The sequence below is a fragment of the Pseudochaenichthys georgianus genome, chromosome 2 (assembly GCF_902827115.2).
Source record: "Pseudochaenichthys georgianus chromosome 2, fPseGeo1.2, whole genome shotgun sequence".
NCBI classification, from domain to species: domain Eukaryota; kingdom Metazoa; phylum Chordata; class Actinopteri; order Perciformes; family Channichthyidae; genus Pseudochaenichthys; species Pseudochaenichthys georgianus.
This window is the reverse complement of record NC_047504.1, coordinates 3,076,268-3,096,165: the sequence shown is the minus strand read 5'-3', so window position 1 is coordinate 3,096,165 and position 19,898 is coordinate 3,076,268. Positions and strand designations below refer to the sequence as shown.

General features: G+C 43.6%; 1 protein-coding gene across 2 annotated transcripts in view; it reads left to right on the top strand.

Annotated features, from left to right (window-relative positions):
• The window catches only part of LOC117457732 (diacylglycerol kinase zeta-like), a 112,014-nt gene that overhangs the window by 14,902 nt on the left and 77,214 nt on the right, over window positions 1-19,898 (top strand). Inside the window, exon 1 of one of the 2 annotated variants that reach the window (XM_071205125.1) lies at window positions 17,161-19,074. The exons of the other annotated variant lie outside the window; for it this stretch is intronic. Coding sequence (XP_071061226.1) covers window positions 18,782-19,074 — 293 coding nt within the window. The 5' untranslated portion in view covers window positions 17,161-18,781. Of the gene's footprint in view, window positions 1-17,160; window positions 19,075-19,898 lie in introns of those variants that run through there. 2 annotated transcript variants of the gene reach the window in all.

The window sequence follows — 19,898 nt, the reverse complement described above, 5'->3', positions numbered from 1 at the left end:
AAAAAACTCCTTTACTTGTTCACTCACAAGTCGTTCGAGCACCTTAGCCAGAACAGACAATTTAGAGATTGGCCTATAGTTATCTAAAATAGTTGCCTCCCCTCCTTTCAGTAAAGGCAAGACATAAGCAGACTTCCATACTTTTGGAATTGCATTTGTGCTGAGGGAGAGGTTCAAAAGAGAAGTAAGAGGTGGAGCAATAAAATCTGCAGCTATCTTTAAAAAAAAAAAAAGGTTCTAAGTTGTCCGGGCCAGCCGGTTTCCTAGGATCTAACTTGGATAATGCTTCATGAACAATACCAATAGTTAAAGGAGTAAAACTGAAAGGGTTTTCCAGACCACATTGTTCAGAGTCAAGGATTGGAGCGTTCACAGAAGCAGAATTACAGTCAGTGACAGAATCAAACATTGAGCCACAAGACACAAAATGCTCATTAAAGCAATTTAGCATAGTAGCCCTGTCTGATATAGTGCCAGATGCTGTGGTGAGGCACGGAGGTAGCTCATTTGGGATATCACCAGTGGAAATCGATTTTATGGCTTTCCAAAATGTCCTAGGATTATTCAGGTTTTCTGTGGTAACCGACAAATAGTACTTTGATTTAGCACTTTTTATTTGAGATGTGAAGCTATTTCTTAGCTGCCTAAAACGTAGCCATTCTACCTCTGAGCCTGATTTCCTAGCCTTAGCCCAAGTATTATTTCTCTCATGAAGGAGACTGGACAGCTTAGCAGAAAACCAGGGATTGTTTCGTCCCTTCACTCTAAATTTACGCAGAGGTGCATGTCTATCTATAATTTTCATAAAACCAAGATAAAAATAAGACCATGCAGTTTCTACATCAGCACACAGATTGATTCTACCCCAATCAAAATCAAACAGATCATGTAAAAAACCCTGCTCCACAAAGTGTTTTTTGTCTCTCTTTGTGATGATACGTGGTTTAACCTTTTGGACCTTAGTGTCCCTAATTGTGGCTACAACACAGTGGTCACTCACATCATTAGCAAATACTCCCACAGATGAGTATTTATGTGGAACATTTGTTAAAATTAGATCAATTAAGGAGGATTTATTTGGGGACTTAATATTTGGGCGAGTAGGACTGTCTATAATCTGGGTAAAATTCAAAGAGGTACACAGGTTTTTAAAATCCTGACACAGAAGTTAACCAGTCCCAATTAAAATCACCAAGCAGCACTATTTCCTTGTAGGAAAGTTGTGATAACAGTTTTTCCAATGAAGATAAAGAGTCCTTGACAGCCGAAGGGGCCCTGTAGCAGCCCACCACCATGACCTGTTGACCCTTTGTTACCTCAATATTCACGGCAAAAATTCGAGCTGTTTACTAACAGATTTGGAAACCATATTGGTTACACAAAACTTATTTTTCACATAAATGGCAACGCCACCACCTTTTTTAGCCCAGTCAGTACGATATACACTGTAACCATTTATGTAAATGTCAGAGGCCAAAATGGATTTATCTAGCCACGTTTCTGATAAGACAATGACATCAGCATCAGTCGAACTCGCCCAAATACGGACAAAATCTAATTTAGGTAACAGACTACGCACATTTAAATGAATTAAACCTAGCCCAGATCTAGATATAAGATCAGCAGGAGTAGCTATTTCACTAATACTGCTAGGTGGACCTGGATTTGGCTGTACATTTCCTGATAGTAACAACAATAAAAATACCAAGCACCTTTTCCTCTTAATCAACACACATACATTGTCAGCTGTTCTAGCGTCACCAGCAAACTTCGCGAAAGTGAGATTAGAGTTTAAAAAACAATTCTGAAGGACCATCGTGGCAGGCATGTGAGAAAGACAAATATTTTCCGAAATGAATGTCCGCGACAGTGCAACCAGCAATTGTTTGTGCAACACCTCCGAAACTGTACAGGGGATGTCCACAGCGGGCGGCAGAACATACCCGAATCCAGTAGATTGTTCAGGACGACTAGCGATCTTCTCCTTGTCCAGCACAGCCAAGAAAAGGCACAGCAGAAACACGACACCCGCCATTCTCCCAGTCCAGCACAACAGTATCCACGCTGTTCCCGGAGCAAGGTGGAACCAGGCCTCAGCTACAGCAGCACAGCAGAGCAGAGCAGGTGGAACCAGGCCTCAGCTACAGCAGCACAGCAGAGCAGAGCAGGTGGAACCAGGCCTCAGCTACAGCAGCACAGCAGAGCAGAGCAGGTGGAACCAGGCCTCAGCTACAGCAGCACAGCAGAGCAGAGCAGGTGGAACCAGGCCTCAGCTACAGCAGCACAGCAGAGCAGAGCAGGTGGAACCAGGCCTCAGCTACAGCAGCACAACAGAGCAGAGAAGGTGGAACCAGGCCTCAGCTACAGCAGCACAGCAGAGCAGAGCAGGTGGAACCAGGCCTCAGCTACAGCAGCACAGCAGAGCAGAGCAGGTGGAACCAGGCCTCAGCTACAGCAGCACAGCAGAGCAGAGAAGGTGGAACCAGGCCTCAGCTACAGCAGCACAACAGAGCAGAGAAGGTGGAACCAGGCCTCAGCTACAGCAGCACAGCAGAGCAGAGCAGGTGGAACCAGGCCTCAGCTACAGCAGCACAACAGAGCAGAGAAGGTGGAACCAGGCCTCAGCTACAGCAGCACAGCAGAGCAGAGAAGGTGGAACCAGGCCTCAGCTACAGCAGCACAGCAGAGCAGAGCAGGTGGAACCAGGCCTCAGCCACAGCAGCACAACAGAGCAGAGCAGGTGGAACCAGGCCTCAGCTACAGCAGCACAGCAGAGCAGAGCAGGTGGAACCAGGCCTCAGCTACAGCAGCACAGCAGAGCAGAGAAGGTGGAACCAGGCCTCAGCTACAGCAGCACAGCAGAGCAGAGCAGGTGGAACCAGGCCTCAGCTACAGCAGCACAGCAGAGCAGAGCAGGTGGAACCAGGCCTCAGCTACAGCAGCACAGCAGAGCAGAGAAGGTAGAACCAGGCCTCAGCTACAGCAGCACAGCAGAGCAGAGCAGGTGGAACCAGGCCTCAGCCACAGCAGCACAGCAGAGCAGAGAAGGTGGAACCAGGCCTCAGCTACAGCAGCACAGCAGAGCAGAGCAGGTGGAACCAGGCCTCAGCTACAGCAGCACAGCAGAGCAGAGCAGGTGGAACCAGGCCTCAGCTACAGCAGCACAGCAGAGCAGAGCAGGTGGAACCAGGCCTCAGCTACAGCAGAGCAGAGAAGGTGGAACCAGGCCTCAGCTTGACTTGAAGATGAAGTCCATGCTATTACATAAGGAGTATGGTGTTCCAGTAAAAGCACACAGTCCTCTCCTTTATTTGGAAAGCTTACGCCTCGGCACACTGAGTTTTCGTTCTCTGCCCTTCGAGGGGCCACATATATGCTTGCCGTAAGGGGGATATTGCCTGGTCGCGGCTGCCAGTAACATAAATGGTGTCGTAAAAGTCGTAACATTCTGCCAGTAACATATGCTTGTCGCTAAGGGGGCAGATACTGCCCCGATCGAATGGCAAATGTGACCCGCCATCGGAGGGCCTCCTCCCCGGGTCCACGTGCCGGTGCTTGGCGGTCGGTTCCTCCGAACTGCGGGTTCGACTCTGCTCCTGGCGCGGACAAAGATAGGTGTATTTTCCTGGCTGATGGAAATAAACCAAATGTGATGTTTTGCAGGGCATTATGGAGCTCATTTCCCCACGTGATGTTGTGCAGGACATTACTGAGCTCATTTTACGACATGGATTTGCAAGGTTTATCAGGGGCACTAAGGTCTTACCGGGATGTCCTTATGTGTTTAGTCAGAGTGAGAGTGCTTAAGTTTGGGTACACAGCTTTGCCAGGCACACCCACCCGTGGAATGCACCAGGGGCATGAGAACATCCTCCACAGAAGGGGTGGTGGTGCCGTGAAGAAAGACGAATATGGATGCTGATGGGCGGACAGAAAAGCACCACAAAATCCACCCCCTTTTAGTCGTCGGGACCCAATGAAGTCGGGACCGGGGCCGGTTGACACTCCTGAGGAGGGGGCAGCTAGGGGCCGTGGACTCAACCTGTTTGCCCTGGTGCACCGTATGAATTAGACCCCCAATATGGTCCCCGGGCCCCCGCTAAACATTGGGAGTATTTATACGGTTTTTGTTATGCATACTGTGTATACTGTTTTTGTTAAAAATAAAAACATTGTTATAATTAAATAAATATGAAATATAACCTTGAAGATAAAGTGCCACTTTCCATCAGCACCGGGGAGGCACTCTCCTTGGTGCAGAACCCTGTGATGAGCGCTCAAGTGTTGGCGGAGGAGGTGTAAGCCAGAGGAGGGTGAACAAAAGTAAAAGTGTTTGAACCTCCAGCCCAGAAGAGGGGTGGTGGTGCCAATAAGAAGGCCGAATTTGGATGCTGATGGGCGGACAGAAAAGCACCACAACATCCACCCCCCTTATAGGGTGACCAGGGGCACGAGGTTCTGGCGGGTGTGAATATCTGGTGCTTAAGTGCGGGTCCCCGGGCACTCACGGTGTGCAAGGTTATGGAAGTGGCCATGTTAGGTGTTGAGGAAAGTTCTGTGTAGCAATGCAGTGGGAGTCACCGACTCATGAAGGAGACACGGGATGAGCAGGAGCTTTTATGTCAAACACTGATGATTTATTTGGAGTTTCTGCCGGAGAGTTGACAAGACAGGTGGTGTGCCACGAGTTGACACAGCGGTTGCCAAACCAATTCTGAAGAACTCTTTCTGCAGCTCGAGGTTTTATCTAGTTCGGAGTTTAATAATCAACATTCTTCATCAGTGAGACTAAACAAATATGGACCCTGAATCTCACTAGAGCTCTCGTCCATAGAAAAGAATGTGCGCCAGGGAACCTTCGTCCCTGAACAGTAAACTCCCTCATGGCGGCTTGTGCTCGGTCATAGACTGGCAACAACAATGCGCCCAAGCTGCCCCTCCTTAAGAGAGATAGCAGCAATACCCAAGGCCGTAGACCTATGCCGTGGGAAAGGAGACAGTGAGAGGAGGAAAGGATGAACTGTGTCAAAAGTTGAATGCCTAGGCAAATTATTCCCTAACAGTCCTCTCCTTTTATCAATTTTGATAACCTAAAGAAACCTATTCTAATAATAATTTGTTCAATACCCTAATAAATAAGGTTCTTCAGAAAGGGTGTAGGCATTCTACACAACATTGCAAATAATCACATTAATAAAACATTTCAGATTGAAACAGTCAATCACAATCATAAAAATGATCTCTCATCAGTGTTTGAAGCATTTTTTCAAAAGCACAATAATGAACATACATGAAATAATCACAGATACATAATAACATAAACATTTTACAACAAATACATTTTATCATTTACTCATTAGTTAATTTTATTTAGCAACCTACAAAATCAAGACTAGCTTGTAGCTCAAAGATTTACTTCAAGGCAAACATTTAGTCAAGGCGTCAATAAATCAGGATCTTGAGAGATCCAGCTATGGTTTAAGAAATTCACACTCGTGAGCTAACCAATCTATAATATGCAAAATTGCAGTGTCAACAATTTAGGATTATATTTACATTTATCTTCATTACGCTTAAATCAAGAGTAAGGCACTGTAGTCTTAGTAAAATCAATACATTCATTTTAGTCAAGTACATCGTTCAAAGTCTGAAAAGGAAAAGTCAGACATGTGTAGTATAATTGTAACAATCTGAAAAGGAAAAAAGGTTCAAAACATATTTTCTTTAATCAGAGCAGAAATATGGTTAATTCATTTGCCATTCGTTGTAGTCACAAGCCCCTTCTTTGAAAGGGGGAACCCATGGTTCAATTTGTTGAGGAAAGTTCTGTGTAGCAATGCAGTGGGAGTCACCGACTCATGAAGGAGACACGGGATGAGCAGGAGCTTTTATGTCAAACACTGATGATTTATTTGGAGTTTCTCCCGGAGAGTTGACAAGACAGGTGGTGTGCCACGAGTTGACACAGCGGTTGCCAAACCAATTCTGAAGAACTCTTTCTGCAGCTCGAGGTTTTATCTAGTTCGGAGTTTAATAATCAACATTCTTCATCAGCGAGACTGAACAAATATGGACCCTGAATCTAACTAGAGCTCTCTTCCATAGGAAGGAATGCGCGCCAGGGAACCTTCGTCCCTGAACAGTAAACTCCCTCATGGCGGCTTGTGCTCGGTCACAGACTGGCAACAACAATGCGCCCAAGCTGCCCCTCCTTAAGAGAGATAGCAGCAATACCCAAGGCCCTAGACATATGCCATGGGAAAGGAGACAGTGAGAGGAGGAAAGGATGAACTGTGTCAAAGGTTGAATACCTACAGTAGGCAAATTATTCCCTAACATTAGGGAGAGATGCTGGAGGTCTTAAGTCCGTCCTTTGGGGGTCTGTGAGCGGACAAAGAGAGGGTATTTTCCCGGTCTCCCTCCTGGAGGTCTGAGATAAACAGAGTGCCCATGTTAGGGAGAGATGCTGGAGGTCTTAAGTCCGTCCTTTGATGCACTATTCCCCACCTTTCAAACACTTATTCCTGGGTTGAAGAGCCAGGTGCTGCACAGCCTGCTCTCTGGGTAAACTCTGCCTCTATTTCCACCACTTTTCCACCACGTTTCAAACCCTTTTCCTGGCTTGTAAAGTGCAGTGATGAGCCCTGGTAGTATCAGACTATTTCAAACAACTTTTCCCCGCCTTTCAAACACTTATTCCTGCACTGTAAAATATTACCATGATTTCACAATATTTAGCTGTAATATTTTACAATAAATTACTGTTTTACCACTTTACAGTCTTTACCTGTGATGTTCACAATATAATACTGTAATTTAGAATTTCACAGTGAAATCAATACAGGCACAGTTAATTACTGTGAATGTACAGGATCAATGATTACCAGGATTTCACAACATGTTACTGTATTATTTCATAGTAAAATACTGTATTCAGACCATCCTCTGTTATAACACTAAGTGATTTTCTTGCTTTTATCATTCTTGCTTGGCTTTAAATACTAATTTTTTTCTTTGGTGCAGGTTTTACTTAAATTGAAAGGGGCACCGCTGCATGTGCCTTAAAATAAACGATGCAACAAATCTATGTAAAATTGAAATTGTTGTCTTTAGCTTATTGTTTTCAGGTGCTTCCTTGGCATTAACCCTGAGACGGGCTCGAAAGCCAAAAAGAGGCATGGCCATTTAAACCCCCATGTCAGCACATTCTTCAGAAAACTTGTTGACTTTGAGTCAGGGCCGGCCCTAGACTTTTGGGGGCCCTAAGCGAGCTTTGGCCTGGGGGCCCCCCTCACGCGCCCCCCTTCACGCGCCCCCCCCCCCCCCCCCCCCCCCCCTATTTTAGGTGCACTCTGGGGCAGAGATAAGGGTAAAATTAGGTCTGTCACTTTGGGTAACCGCAGCACTAATGTACCTCTCCCGAGAGTGGACGTCCACTATTTGTAAGGCCTCTAAGTGAGGTAAGGGTTTCACGAGTAAACATGATGGCACATATATTATATGTATTAAAAAGATAATTAAAGAAAATCTAAGGCACACAAAGACAGGGAATATATGAATTGTTAGTATAAAAGATACAAGTTAAATTTGAGTTTTGGTTCCTCACAGATGTGTCCTGTTTCTGTTTGACACCCACCTGTCCTCCTCCATATCCGTAGGAGGGTAATGGTCCCCAGGCAAGATTCTGATGATATTATCGATGATCATAATTGACAAATGTTGATGCATTAACTTGACCAGCTGTGTCCGTGGGAGGGAGGAACAGTGCACCTCTTGCCTCAAGCCAAACAAGTTGCATAATGTAGAAAAAACAATATGGCAGAGAGAAGAGGCAAAAGGACTGACAGGAACCCACCAATCCCAAACTGACACACTCAGAGTGTTGTTCACTATGCATGTTGTTCCGCCATACTGCTGATAGAAGCTCACTGGGGGGATGGAGGGGACCACTGTTTGAGAAAAACTGTCTAGATGAATCCCCTGAGGTCTCTCTGTATGCCATACATCTTGTAGAAACGGATTATTGTGTAAAATTATAGACTGAGACAAACATATAATACTATATAGCAGCATTATATGTGTAAATGCAACACATACTTGTGTCATAAACCTCCTGTAGACATTCATGGTAATCTGATTCCATGGAATAAGTGATCGGTCACTTAATTGCCGCACAGAAAATTCTAAAAGATTAATGGAATATGGCTCACAAATTAAACTTGTGCTTGTCTTATATTCTTAAATATGTAGAAAATATATTACATAAGCCCAAATTAATTCAATTCAAGTTGAAAACATTTTCTAACTAATCTTATTTGATAAAAAGAGCCCAATCTCTTATTGGCATAGCAGGCTTGAAATACACCCTTCCTATTTCACCTAAAACGTGCACTGAGCGAAAAAAGTTTGGACACTCCTGCTCTAAAGGTGAAGTCATGAGGACTAGTCATCAACCTGTCATCACCATTTTGATCTTGCACAAATGTTTAGGTCGACCGTTCCAGGGGAAGGGGGGAAGAGTACAGCTAACAGAGCGAAGGTCTTTCAACACTCTGTTTGATAGTATTAAGGGATGCAGAGGGAGATATGTGACCCCATACAATGTCACTGTCCTTTATCCCAACAAACAAGAGTCCAAACTTAACGGCCTGGCACTCAATTATGTTTAACAGGCAGCAGAGATGGTTCTGTAATGTTGCCTTACTGCCTCTGCTTTATCTTTGAAAAACAGTTCATGCTGTTTAAAGTGAATCTGAATTATAACTAACAGCTGCCTGTAAGGTATACACTCTCATGAACCTACAGCACTATGGTATGACTAGATAATGGTTAGCAGTGATTACATGAGTGATATTGGTATTGTATGGTCCGTATTCGGCTGAAACCAGATCAGTTATATGAGCAAATGTTCATATAACTGAACTAGTACTGACAGTGTGTAGGGTCACAGGCAGGATGTAGGTTAATCAATGTCACCGATCACTGCCCCCACCCCCACAGTGGAGAGGAATAGTGGTCATTTACAACCATTTTATTTACGGCTTTATCTCACCTATTTGTGGTATGCTTATTATGGACGAGGCTCGATGCATGACAGGATCCATTCTCTGCAGCATTCTGTTATATTTGTTCACCATTTAATCAGGATTACGTTACATCTGCTGTGGGACCACGCTGTCGGAGTTCACCTGACTCACGGGTGTAGTTGGCGCTAACAATGGTCCACGAGGCCTCCACAGATGGAGCAGCAGTCAGCAGACAGATGGTGCAGATCTGATTCATCCACATGGAGAGTATCAAATACCTCAATATCAATATTGCAACGATATTGTTGCCACTTGGTGCTTTAACAATGGATTTATAAATTAGTTTTTGACCAATAATCATCACTAATATGGATATAATAAGTGGGTAAAGTCAAATAATATAACTTCTTATATTTGCAAGAGAATACCAAACACCTGTTATGCAGCTTTTAAAACCAGGAAAAGACAACACTTAATACACCATATGATAAATATATATATATACTGTATGTAAGGGCTATTGTACAAGGATTGAGGTTTTCTGTTCAAGTCTGTTCACAGTTTCTGTTCCACTAACTAGTCGTACAACACTGCTGAGCCCATACAGTGTTCCTGTTAGTGTTAACTTCATGTCTTGTCTTTCAAGTATTATTTGATCCCTGATTTACCTGCAGTTCTTCTCACAGCAGTTTGATGTACACTGTGTTTTCACATGTAAAAGTCCCTACAGAAGAGAAGGGGCTGCTTCTCATCAGGAAAATTGCTTCGGGGTCAGGTTAAGGATTAATGTTTGAATTTATAATCAGACTGCTTTATTAGAGATAAACAGGAAGGAGTTCAGCAGTGGGTGTTGGGAAGCTAAAAGGATTCTTTCTGAATACTGGCTGTTGAGTGGCGTTTCATTTGTCATGGAAATACTGAGTGGGTGACTGATGAGAGCGAGGAGAGGGGAGGTGTGTGTGTGTGTGTCAGGGACATGCTTTTATACCATCTCCTACACAAAGTATATAGATATTGTATTGTTATGTAAAACACTATCTATATATACACCAGGAGAGTTAGGTAATGCTGACACCATAACCAGGGTGATAAGGGAGAGCGAGGTGTTGGATAAGTAGTCAAATTAGCCAATGTTCAGATCAGACTGCTGCAGGCTGCCAAACCAGATTTCTGAGACACAGTTACATTCAAAGCTAGTTACTAATTTAAATACATGTAGTAAAAGCCTCTGCAGCTTTGGTCATTTTCAGAAACCCCACACAACCCAGGAAACACTATGAAATGTTGACTTCATTTAATCATTTTACAGTAATTAGCGTTTATTTAAAAACATATTTAAGCACTTGATTGAGAGGCACCGGTAATATCTGAGTTTGTAGGCCACGATTTTTTTACATATAATTGTAACGCAATACATGATTGTCATTAAAAGCATTGTCTCTACATTACAATAAAATATAAAAATAAAATAATTGATTAATTTGAATACAATTCAAGTTAGTAGCTATTATAGGCATAAAAAGACAGAAATGTATAATTCTTTCTTTAATAGAAATGTTTCTTCTGCCCGTAAAGTGTACAAACCAGGCTTGTCTGGATAAGCGCATTTTTAAAACATAGTCATTGTCCATGCCGGTTTCAGTTGGACTATTTGTCACAGTTGCTCCGATCAGATCGGTCTCCTCCATTTTGTAGATTATTTACGATTTTTGAATCCACATAAACACATCGGCAAAATCCGGTTTACTTTGAGCATGTGTTTTAAACAGTTTAATCCCTTTGTGAATTGTTTCCACTTGCGCCGTCCTTTAATTTCTTCATACAGCGGGAATCCAATAACCATCAAAGTCACTCCAATAGTGCTCCTTAATTACACTTTCATCCTCCTTTAACAACATACTTCACATTCATCCAGTTTGTGACAGTAGTTGTAGCATTTTTGAGACTTTGACATAATTAAAACTCACTCATTCTGGGTCGTTTCACTCAATTAGGAACCTAAGAAAGATTGACGTTTGGAAGCAACCAGAGACTGTCCTCTAGACAATTGACATTATCTGTTTATATTGACGTGACAGCGCCCTCTGGAGGTTATAGAGAGGCGAAGTCCCTCCCTTTCCGGGAGCCTCCATGGGACCCCGGAAGCGTAAAATTATACATTGAAGTCAATGGAGAGAGAAAAGTTATCTTTTGATCCCGTTTGAATTGTGCCACGAATGACACATATGATGTTTGTCAATTTTAAAGAATATTTTGCAAGTCAAAAAAATAAAAATGTGTCTTAAAACTGTGAAGTTACACATTTTTTTGTGTGAAACCGCTGAGTGAACTACAGGTCTCTGGTCTCGCACAATACGCGTCACCATCACAAAGACGGCCGTCACGTTAGCAAATTTCACCTGTTTCTTTCAGAATGAGGCGAAAAGTATAAAATGAGGTGAAAATCACTACAAGTCTGGGCATGTTGAGAGCTGTACATACACGAAAGGGGAGTTAGTCGGTTCTGTAAGAGCCAGCATGCGGGACCGGCTTTACAAGGTTTCGGTGAGTAACATGAGTGCAATGTGTAACGTTAATGTCAGCTAGCTAACATTAGCTAACAAGGTACACTAACGTGTTTTGTTTTAGTAACTAGTTTTATCCTTAAGAACTTCGTGGTCTCTGTGTATGCTGTGGATAACATTAGTGTTCACAAGAACAAGGTACACTCCCGTGTTCTATTTCGTCCCTACTGACCGCCAGAGGCGGTGCTTTAGCACTGGATATGTCCATCGCGCGCATGCGCAGCTCGAATACCAATAACAACAAAGTCACCTGTGACCCACGTGACACCGGCTATATCAGCCGGTATCGTCAGAGGATCTGTTCCTTTTCATCTTCTCGCTGCGCGAGGGTACCGTGGCTACGTTTTTGTAGCCTACAGCGTTCAGATTTGAACGTTTGATCTGAGGGATTTCTCTGCAAACAGCTGGCCGCGTGCAGCTTCGCGACTGACAGTCGGAGCTACGGGTCGTTAAACGCGTCCTCCAGGAGCTGTGGCCGGCTGTGCACTGTGCAGAGCCTCGACAGACAGGTTTGTGTCAGCTTGTTGCTGGTGATTGCTGTGTTTCCGCATCCTCTCCCAGAACAATACCCATAGACCCGTGGGTGAATAATGTCAATCACCACAATAGATACGTTATTTTCCCCTGTGCAATTCTCCATTTACTCAACAATAACACATAATTATCCTTGTGTTTATTTATTTGATTAATAAACACAAGTTGGAGTCCGTCAGGGCCGAGGGTCGGAGCAGCTCATTTGCTTTACAGAATATTACACCCGGAAGTAAGTATTCTCTCCGCTTCGCTTGACAAACCCCGTGATAGTCCTCAAGCTCTGTGATTGGAGAGTGTGCCGAGCGTCGAACAGCACTTGAAATGGGATGGAACCACGGCAGACTGTCCAATACTGGATTTTAACGGGTCCACCGCGTCCCCCCCCTCCCCCACCCCGTCCCCAGAACTACACATGCTGGCTATTGTGTGTTTCGCAACATGTTCTCTATCTATGGCACGTCTCTACTGGGAGTTGTAGTTTTAAAAGACGTTTTCGTATTTCCCATAATAAGAAGTTGCCAGTATTAAACTGTGTACATCCCTGGAGGTTTAGGGGATAGGAAACACTCACATTTAAAACATATAATTAATAAATGGGTGAAAATTGCTTGTGCCCATAATGGGCAGTATTAATATATATACCCACATGCCAGCTAAGGTCAGAAGAGCTTTATTTAACAGCTGGTCTTATGTCTGTGACCCCTGTTGTTCATTGATGAGCCTGAAACATGCACTTGTCAAGGTTCAGAGGCAAATTTAGCAAATATGGCAGTAGCCATATCTTAAGATAAGATGTACTTTATTGATCCCAAGTTGGAAACATTTGCGTTACATCAGCATGTGTATAGTTGTAAATATGCAGTGGTGATTATTTGTAAATCATTTAGTATAATCACACAAATTCTGTGTTTTATATTTAATAATTCTGTGTTCTTTATTTATTGATTGTTCAATACCTGACAAGGCCGGAGATGAACTTGGGTCACAGGTTCCTCAACAGTGCATCACAAGACATCTTTCAATATTTGTGTACCTCCACCATTACATTGTCATATTCTGCACATTTCTTATACTATCTACATACATCTTATAAGAGTATAATACATATGTATAATATCAGTTAAAATAAGTGCTTCAACATAGTTAACATTGCTGGAGGTATGCACAAAGTTTTTCATTCATTGCATAACTACACCGTTTGTGTATATGATATGTCAATAAACCTTAGAAAATCTTGAAATCTTGAAAGGGATGTGCAAAATAGTCATTATATACAGTCTTTAATTAACTATTAGTAGAGAATAACGAATAATATATATATATATATATATTATAGGGATTCTATTAATATCTAATAATAAAAATAATGAAATTCGAAAGAACGAGATCGCGGATACAAGCGGCCGAGATGGGTTTCCTCCGCAGGGTGGCTGGTGTCTCCCTTAGAGATAAGGTGAGAAGTTCGGTCATCAGGGAGGGACTCGGAGTTGAGCCGCTCCTCCTTCGCGTCGAAAGAAGCCAGTTGAGGTGGTTCGGGCACCTAGTTAGGATGCCACCTGGGCGCCTCCCGAGGTGTTCCAGGCACGTCCAGCTGGGAAGAGACTAAGGGGTAGACCTAGGACCAGGTGGAGGGATTATATCTCTTCGCTGGCCTGGGAGCGCCTTGGGATCCCCCAGTCAGAGCTGGTTGATGTCGCCAGGGAAAAGAAAGTTTGGGGCTCTCTGCTGGAACTGCTACCCCCGCGACCCGACCACGGATAAGCGGGAGAAGATGGATGGATGGATGAAATTCAATAACATGCTTTAACCACTAGGTGTCCCTTTATATCAGCTGTGTACCTTTATGGTGTAAATACAGCCTATCGACCAATTGGATCAAATATAAAAGTCAGCCGAATTAGTGTTGATACTGCAAGGAGACGTATTGTGTGAAAAGAAATGTAAGATGTTGTTTAATTGTTGATATATTTATGTTCCACCTCACGTTTCCAGTGTTGGCGGCAGTTCCTCATGTTTGTCTAGAAGTCTTCTCATCAGGGCTTTATAAATACAGAACTACGGCAGATATGTAACATTTAATGCAGCCGAACCGTGTATTACAATGCCGTTATGTGATGACTTTCAAAGAGAAAAGCAAGAACACTCGGAATAAAGTCTTTTAGGTCTGTTTCCGGTATTTGTTTATGACGATGTGATGTGAGATGTGCGACTGGAATTGCACAGGGGAAAATAACGTTTCTGCACCATTTTAGATGCGGATTTTGTTAAACTAATACGTTTGCGCTGTGGACCAACACTATACTTTGACGGGGAAGGAGGTAGCAATAAAGATAACACCAGTAAACAGTTACACAACATAACAGAAATAATATCGATAGCAGTGTCCCTAGCAACCACCTTGGTAACAATGAAAACGTTGTATAGACACCATTTCCTGAAGTAATCTTCGTAATAACTAGCAAACTAAAGATCATGTACATCCACTGCACACATAATCTGAAATAACAACTCATATTTCTCGCATCAAATGACATCAAAACGCATTTTAATGGCCAAAGTAAGTTAAATAGGCATTTTACACCGATAATAAAACGAAGTTCGGCCATGTTTTTTTTTTTCTGCAAGGAGAAATTTGAAGATCACGTGGAATGCCATTGGAATGAATGGTGAAAAAAAACGTAGGGATCTTACAATTTCAGAGGCGTTTTTGTAGAAATACTACGTCCTACGTTGTGGACCAACGTAGTTATTACACGTTTTTTTGTGAGACTGGGTTGGAGCCGCTGAATCCCTCGGAACATCATAAAAGCCATTTTCAATGGTTTAAAGATTAACCAGGCTACTGGATGAAATAATATGACTGGTATAGGTGCGAAAATACACTTTTTGAAAAAATATTATGATAAAATATTTTTATATATTTATAATTCTGCAAATATTACGATAAACTCACAGCTATTTCGCGGCCCGGCAGTAACCGGACCGGGGGTTGGGAACCCCTGTGTTAAAGTGTCTTGTATTAGGATTGAAGTGTGTGCCATTTGGTGCAAAAGTGTTGAGTGCAGTGCTTCATTTTGCAGGGTAGTGAGGTGGTTTACACAGTGTTTTTCTGTATTCGTTTCAACATGGTGAAGCTTTGCTTGAAATCACCTAATGAGAGAATGAAACGCATGACTATAAATAAACCTCTCCAGATCAATACAAAGGAAACCCTGTCAGTGGACTCAGAGGAACTGAATGCTCATTGTGTGGACGTCAGCACCCTCATGTGGATACATATGAAGTGTGTGCAAGTGACAGTTTGTTTGATTGTGTTAAACAGTCAGTGAGCAGCTTGGTGATGCTTTTGCCAAAATGTAATTTCCCCCCACTTTTAGTTGATCAAATATGAATTAAACTTTGTTATTCGGCTCACATTGAATCACGCCATCATTACTTTAATACTATGTGGGCAAACATCTATGTGTGTTTATCAAAGCCTGATATCTTCCACCTCTGTTCCTTACATCTTCATTGTTGTAAAATCACAAATGAGTCAGAGTTTTCCACTGGGTGAGATGTTCCTTTATTAATCACACACACAGAAACACTGTACTTCACTCTCCCTCTACCTACGCACACTTCTAAATGACATTATTCTGTTCTGCGCTAACTGTACGCATTGCAACGCTGCTCCAAGCCTCCTGTCCAGGTGGAGGTGTGTGTTCCTGTAGCTGGAATTTAGGCCCAATTCCAATCCACCCCCTACACCCTACCCCTCCGTTTGCGCATTCGCGCGGAGGGTCCGGCACATTAAGTGCTGTTCCAAACCAACGAGTGTGGAGGGGGAGTGAGCTATCAAGCCCTCAAACAGCGAGTCTGCATCGGTGCTGACTTCACCGGCTGCTGCCCTACCTGACCGGTCTCAACGCTGTGTGTGTCCGTCAGGAAACACGCTGTGTACAAGTAGTTCCAGCAAACATCCACTGATAAATTGCGATCTTAATTAACCTCATATGTTTTTAACTTAGGATCGTAGGCCTACCTGTGTTTAGTCTAGAAAAAGGTACATGTGTGCATTTTATTATAAAGTTGTGTATATTTACAGACTGTTGCAAAAACTAAGAAGCTTATAAACATCAGGTTTAAAACTAAAAGAGACAATTAAAGATGTTTGGAGTTTTATTTTAGTTATTCATTTAATTTTTTTGTCAAAGAGATGCTGATTTGAAACCGTTGTTACGTACAGTTACGGCATTTCCTGTTTCTGCCGGAGAGAGGCGAGTTTGTCCCAAAGTTTGCTGCTGTATTCACTCCCTCCCTCTGACAGGAGGGAGCCTCGTTAAGCTGCTAGTGTCACTCCACGGAGTTCACTCCGTCACGGAGGGGGAGTGTGTAGGGCGTGGTTTGGAATTGGGCCATAGTGTGTGCCTCAGGAGGTAGAGCTAAGGTGTGAGGCCCATTCCCAAACCGCCCCCTACATCCTACCCCTACACCCTACCCCTCCGTTTGCGCGTTCACGCGGAGGGTCCGCCATATTGAGGGCTGTTCCAAAGCAACGAGTGTGGAGCGGTGTAGAGGGGGAGTGGGCTATCAAGCCCTCAAACAGTGAGTCTGCAGCGGTGCTGACTTGAGACGAGACCGGTCTCTACCTGACCGGAGTCACGCTGTGTGTGTCCGTCAGGAAACACGCTGTGTACAAGTAGTTCCAGCAAACATCCACTGATAAATTGCGATGTTAACAACCTCATGATAACCTCATATGTGTTTAACTTAGGATCAAACCTGTGTTTAGTCTAGAAAAAGGTAAATGTGTGCATTTTATTATAAAGTTGTGTATATTTACAGACCGTTGCAAAAACTAAGAAGCTTATAAACATCAGGTTTAAAACTAAAAGAGCTTTGAAACACAATGAAAGATGTTTTATTTGAGTTATTCATTTAAACCTTTTGTCTAAGAGATGCTGATTTGAAACCGTTGTTACATACAGTTACGGCATTTCCTGTTTTTGCCGGAGAGAGGCGAGGCCGTCCCAAAGCTTGCTGCTGTGTTTACATCTGACAGGAGGGAGCCTCGTTGAGCTGCGAGTGTGGCAACAGACGGAGTTCACTCCATCACGGAGGGGTAGGGTCGAGGGAGTGGTTTGGGATTGGGCCTGAGTGTGTGTGAATGAGCATCAGATTAATCCATGTATTGCGGCCTGATTTCAGTGCATGAATGTGTGTGAGTGGGTGAATGTTGGCATGTGGTGTGCTTTGATCAAAATGCTAGATAACATCATGTGTGATTAGAATGAAAAGAAAGGGTCCTTTTTCCCCCAACTTCTCACATATTGTGCATTCAGTCATTGTAGATTTACCGTCACACTCTGACGCCTTGTGGCTTTCCTGTACAAAATGTATAAGAACTGTAGAAACAGAGCACAGGAAGTCCTCTAGGGGATCACATAGAGCACTGTTGTGGGTGAACTTTTTATCATTTGGTTTCTTGTAATTGTATCTATTTAATGTAAACATCTATAACCTAGTATTCATACACAGTCGTTTCCACATTCAGAGCATAATGCGACAGAGCAGGGAACCTGGCAGCAGTCAGAGAGAGAGACTTTCAGTCAGGCATGTGACAGGGCAGCTAACAGGCAGGACCTGATTTCAGTCATTATCCACTTCCTGGTTTTAGCCGGACGGGTAGTAGAGGATCAGTTTGTGTTTATGAAAGTGTGTGTTGCAGCGTGCAGCTCAACTGTGTGTGTGCGCGTGTCAGTGTGTGCCTCACATGGAGTGTAATTAAACTCAGCGAGAAACCAAAGAAGAAGAGAAGGAGGGGGAGGAGGAGGAGGAGGAAATGAAACAGTGTTAAATTAGTTAAAAGAAGACAAGAAGAAGAGAGGGTGGAGGAGGCAGAGGAGTGAGAAGCTGAAGAAGAAACAAAGAAGAGTGAACAGAGTGACAACTCTGGACTACACTGCTGACTACTGCTGCTGACAGAGGAGACATGGAGTGGAATGCTGTGGATTATCTCTCCCTCAGGACTCAGCACTAATCTCTGCACACACGCACACACACACACGCACACGCACACCTTGTGTGTCTTGTGCAAAGACCTTTGGCATGTGGATTATTGACTTTGTAGCCTCTGCAGGGTGGCCATTTTTGAAGTCTTGGAGCAGTTAAGGTGTTTTGCACAATACATTTGAATGGTAGTTTGAGTTAAAACCTTAATAATACTAATTGTTTGGAAGTAATTCTTCATGTACAGTATTTTTCAAACGTTATGCTTTGATCAGAGAAGAACACATAGTAACAGTGTGTGCCGTCCCTTGGCTCTGGAAACATCCCAGCTCCAGAGGACTTCTTTAAATGTCCTCTTTGTCTCGTGATTGTAAGGACTAGTTCCTACGATGACCACTTCATGACGTGAAGATTCCATTTGCAGCTCGGTGGTTTAATAGAGAGCCTTCAGAACCTGCAGGCAGAGGAGTCGTTTGCTCCTACACATGGCTTTCCATTAACTCCAAGAATTCCTTTGGGAATATTTGGAACACTTGAAGAAACACTGCTTTGGGACTGCTTGGAATACACCGGGGATATTCAGAAATACAACTTGACATTTTGCAAGACCTACCCACAAACAGGAGCTTGTTCTGTTGAAATGACAAGTGACCACAGGAAGTGAACATGTCTGTCATGGAGTCTAACCTGGGGGCTGACCTGGGACCAGGACCTGAGGGCTGTGGAGCCCCTGATCCTAAAAGTGAAGACGCTGAAGGAGAAGGCTCAATAAACTTGAAAGGAGGCGATGGAGAATTCAGCTCTGCATCATCTTCCTCTAATTCCTCTCTGCCCTCCTCCTCCTCCTCGACCCTGCCCTCCTTCTTCACCTCGCCCCCCCCGATCTGTGTGGAGGAAGAGCAGGAGATGCTGACAGGCTGCTCCAAGTCCTTCACTGCACTCAAGATCTTCACCAGGAGGTAAGACTGCAAGAGAATGTGGGTGTAACAGCTGCTACTGACCAGCAGATGGAGCCATTGGCTTGGACTCTGCCTCTACCCTGACCTGATCTCACACACACACACACACACACACACACACACACACACACACACACACACACACACACACACACACACACACACACACACACACACACACACACACACACACACACACACACACACACACACACACACACACCCACCCCCCTAGACCCACAGTGCACCATGACACGGCCCTGCATCAACAGCCTGTGCATTGTTTCATTCAACTTTATTTATAAAGACACGATTGTTTCCACAGTGTCAGTCAGGGCAGGACTCTAATGTGTGATATTGGGTGATACGGAGCGAGTGTGTATATAACCTTGCCAGTGGGTCACTAGTCATCATGTGAAGAGGGGGACATGATTCCCACGGCAACAGGGGCCGCAGTTGTCATGCCAACAGTAACAAAGATGACAGTCGTGTCCTGAGCTTGGCAGCCTATTAACACTGCGGTTTATCGGGTCCAGTTTTAAAGGGTGTGTGCCGGAGTGTGTGGAGGTTGCTTACATTTGTATGTATTTATCCTGATACATTTTTATCATAGGACTCATTTGAGTAAAATATCCAACTGCAAGTCCTCTGACTCACTTTAGCCATGTGGCTTTAAACTCGTTCACATGTCATGTTTGTTAAAAAAAGAATCCCTAGAATTCTGCATTGGTGCGTGTGCTCTCAGGAATGTACTTGGCACAGGTTTATGTCGATTTGTTCCACTCTGGATGAATAGTGCTTGTGTGTGTGTTCCTCACACCTGC